Source organism: Calidris pugnax, unplaced genomic scaffold (assembly GCF_001431845.1).
Source record: "Calidris pugnax isolate Ruff unplaced genomic scaffold, ASM143184v1 scaffold356, whole genome shotgun sequence".
Classification (NCBI taxonomy): domain Eukaryota; kingdom Metazoa; phylum Chordata; class Aves; order Charadriiformes; family Scolopacidae; genus Calidris; species Calidris pugnax.
In genome coordinates, this window is record NW_015091066.1 from 55,838 (window position 1) to 56,495 (window position 658).

At 68.1% G+C, this 658-nt stretch overlaps 1 protein-coding gene across 1 annotated transcript in view; it reads right to left on the minus strand.

Moving 5' to 3' along the window:
* Nucleotides 1–658, minus strand: part of LOC106896732 (complement C4-B-like) — a 27,265-nt gene that overhangs the window by 14,054 nt on the left and 12,553 nt on the right. Inside the window, exons 9-10 of the mRNA XM_014956930.1 lie at nt 574–656; nt 7–121 (exon numbers count right to left, since the gene is read on the minus strand). Of these exons, the coding sequence (XP_014812416.1) occupies nt 7–121; nt 574–656 (198 nt within the window). The remainder of the gene's footprint in view (nt 1–6; nt 122–573; nt 657–658) is intronic.

Sequence of the window (658 nt, forward strand, 5' to 3'; positions counted from 1 at the left end):
CGGCACCCCCCGGCCTCGGGGACGCGCTGGGCCCGCTGGGAACATGTCACCTGCAGCGGCAGCTTCACCCCCCCGTCCCGGCAGCAGCGCCCCGCCACCGTGTCATTCCCCCGGGGGGCACCTGGGGACAGGGAGACGTCGGGAGGGACACGGGGAACTCCGTGGGGACGCGGGTGACAGCATGGGGAAACCGGTGACAACATGGGGACGGGGACATGGGTGAGCCACACACACGGCTCAGAGATGGGACACGGGTGACACCACGGGGAGACGCAGGGACACAGGTGGCATCATGCACGGGGCTGAGGGACATGGACAGGGACATGGGGGACACCATGGGGATGTAGGTTCCACCATGGGGACACCACGGGACATGCAGGGGCATGGGTGACACCACACACATGGACTGGGGACATCGGTGACACCACAGGGACACAGGTGACACCATGGCCAACAGCAGGGGAATGGAGGGAGACACGGGGACAAGGATGGGGACAAGGACAGTGACGGAGGAGGGCCACCAGAAAGGGGAGGGGACGAGGGGCTGGGAGGGGACGAGACGGTGACACTCACCTGTCTCCAGCAGCTCCAGCAGCTTCGAGGAGCGACGGGGGCGGGGGGGGGTGGGGGGACACCCAGGGGCCGGGAAGCGCGACCT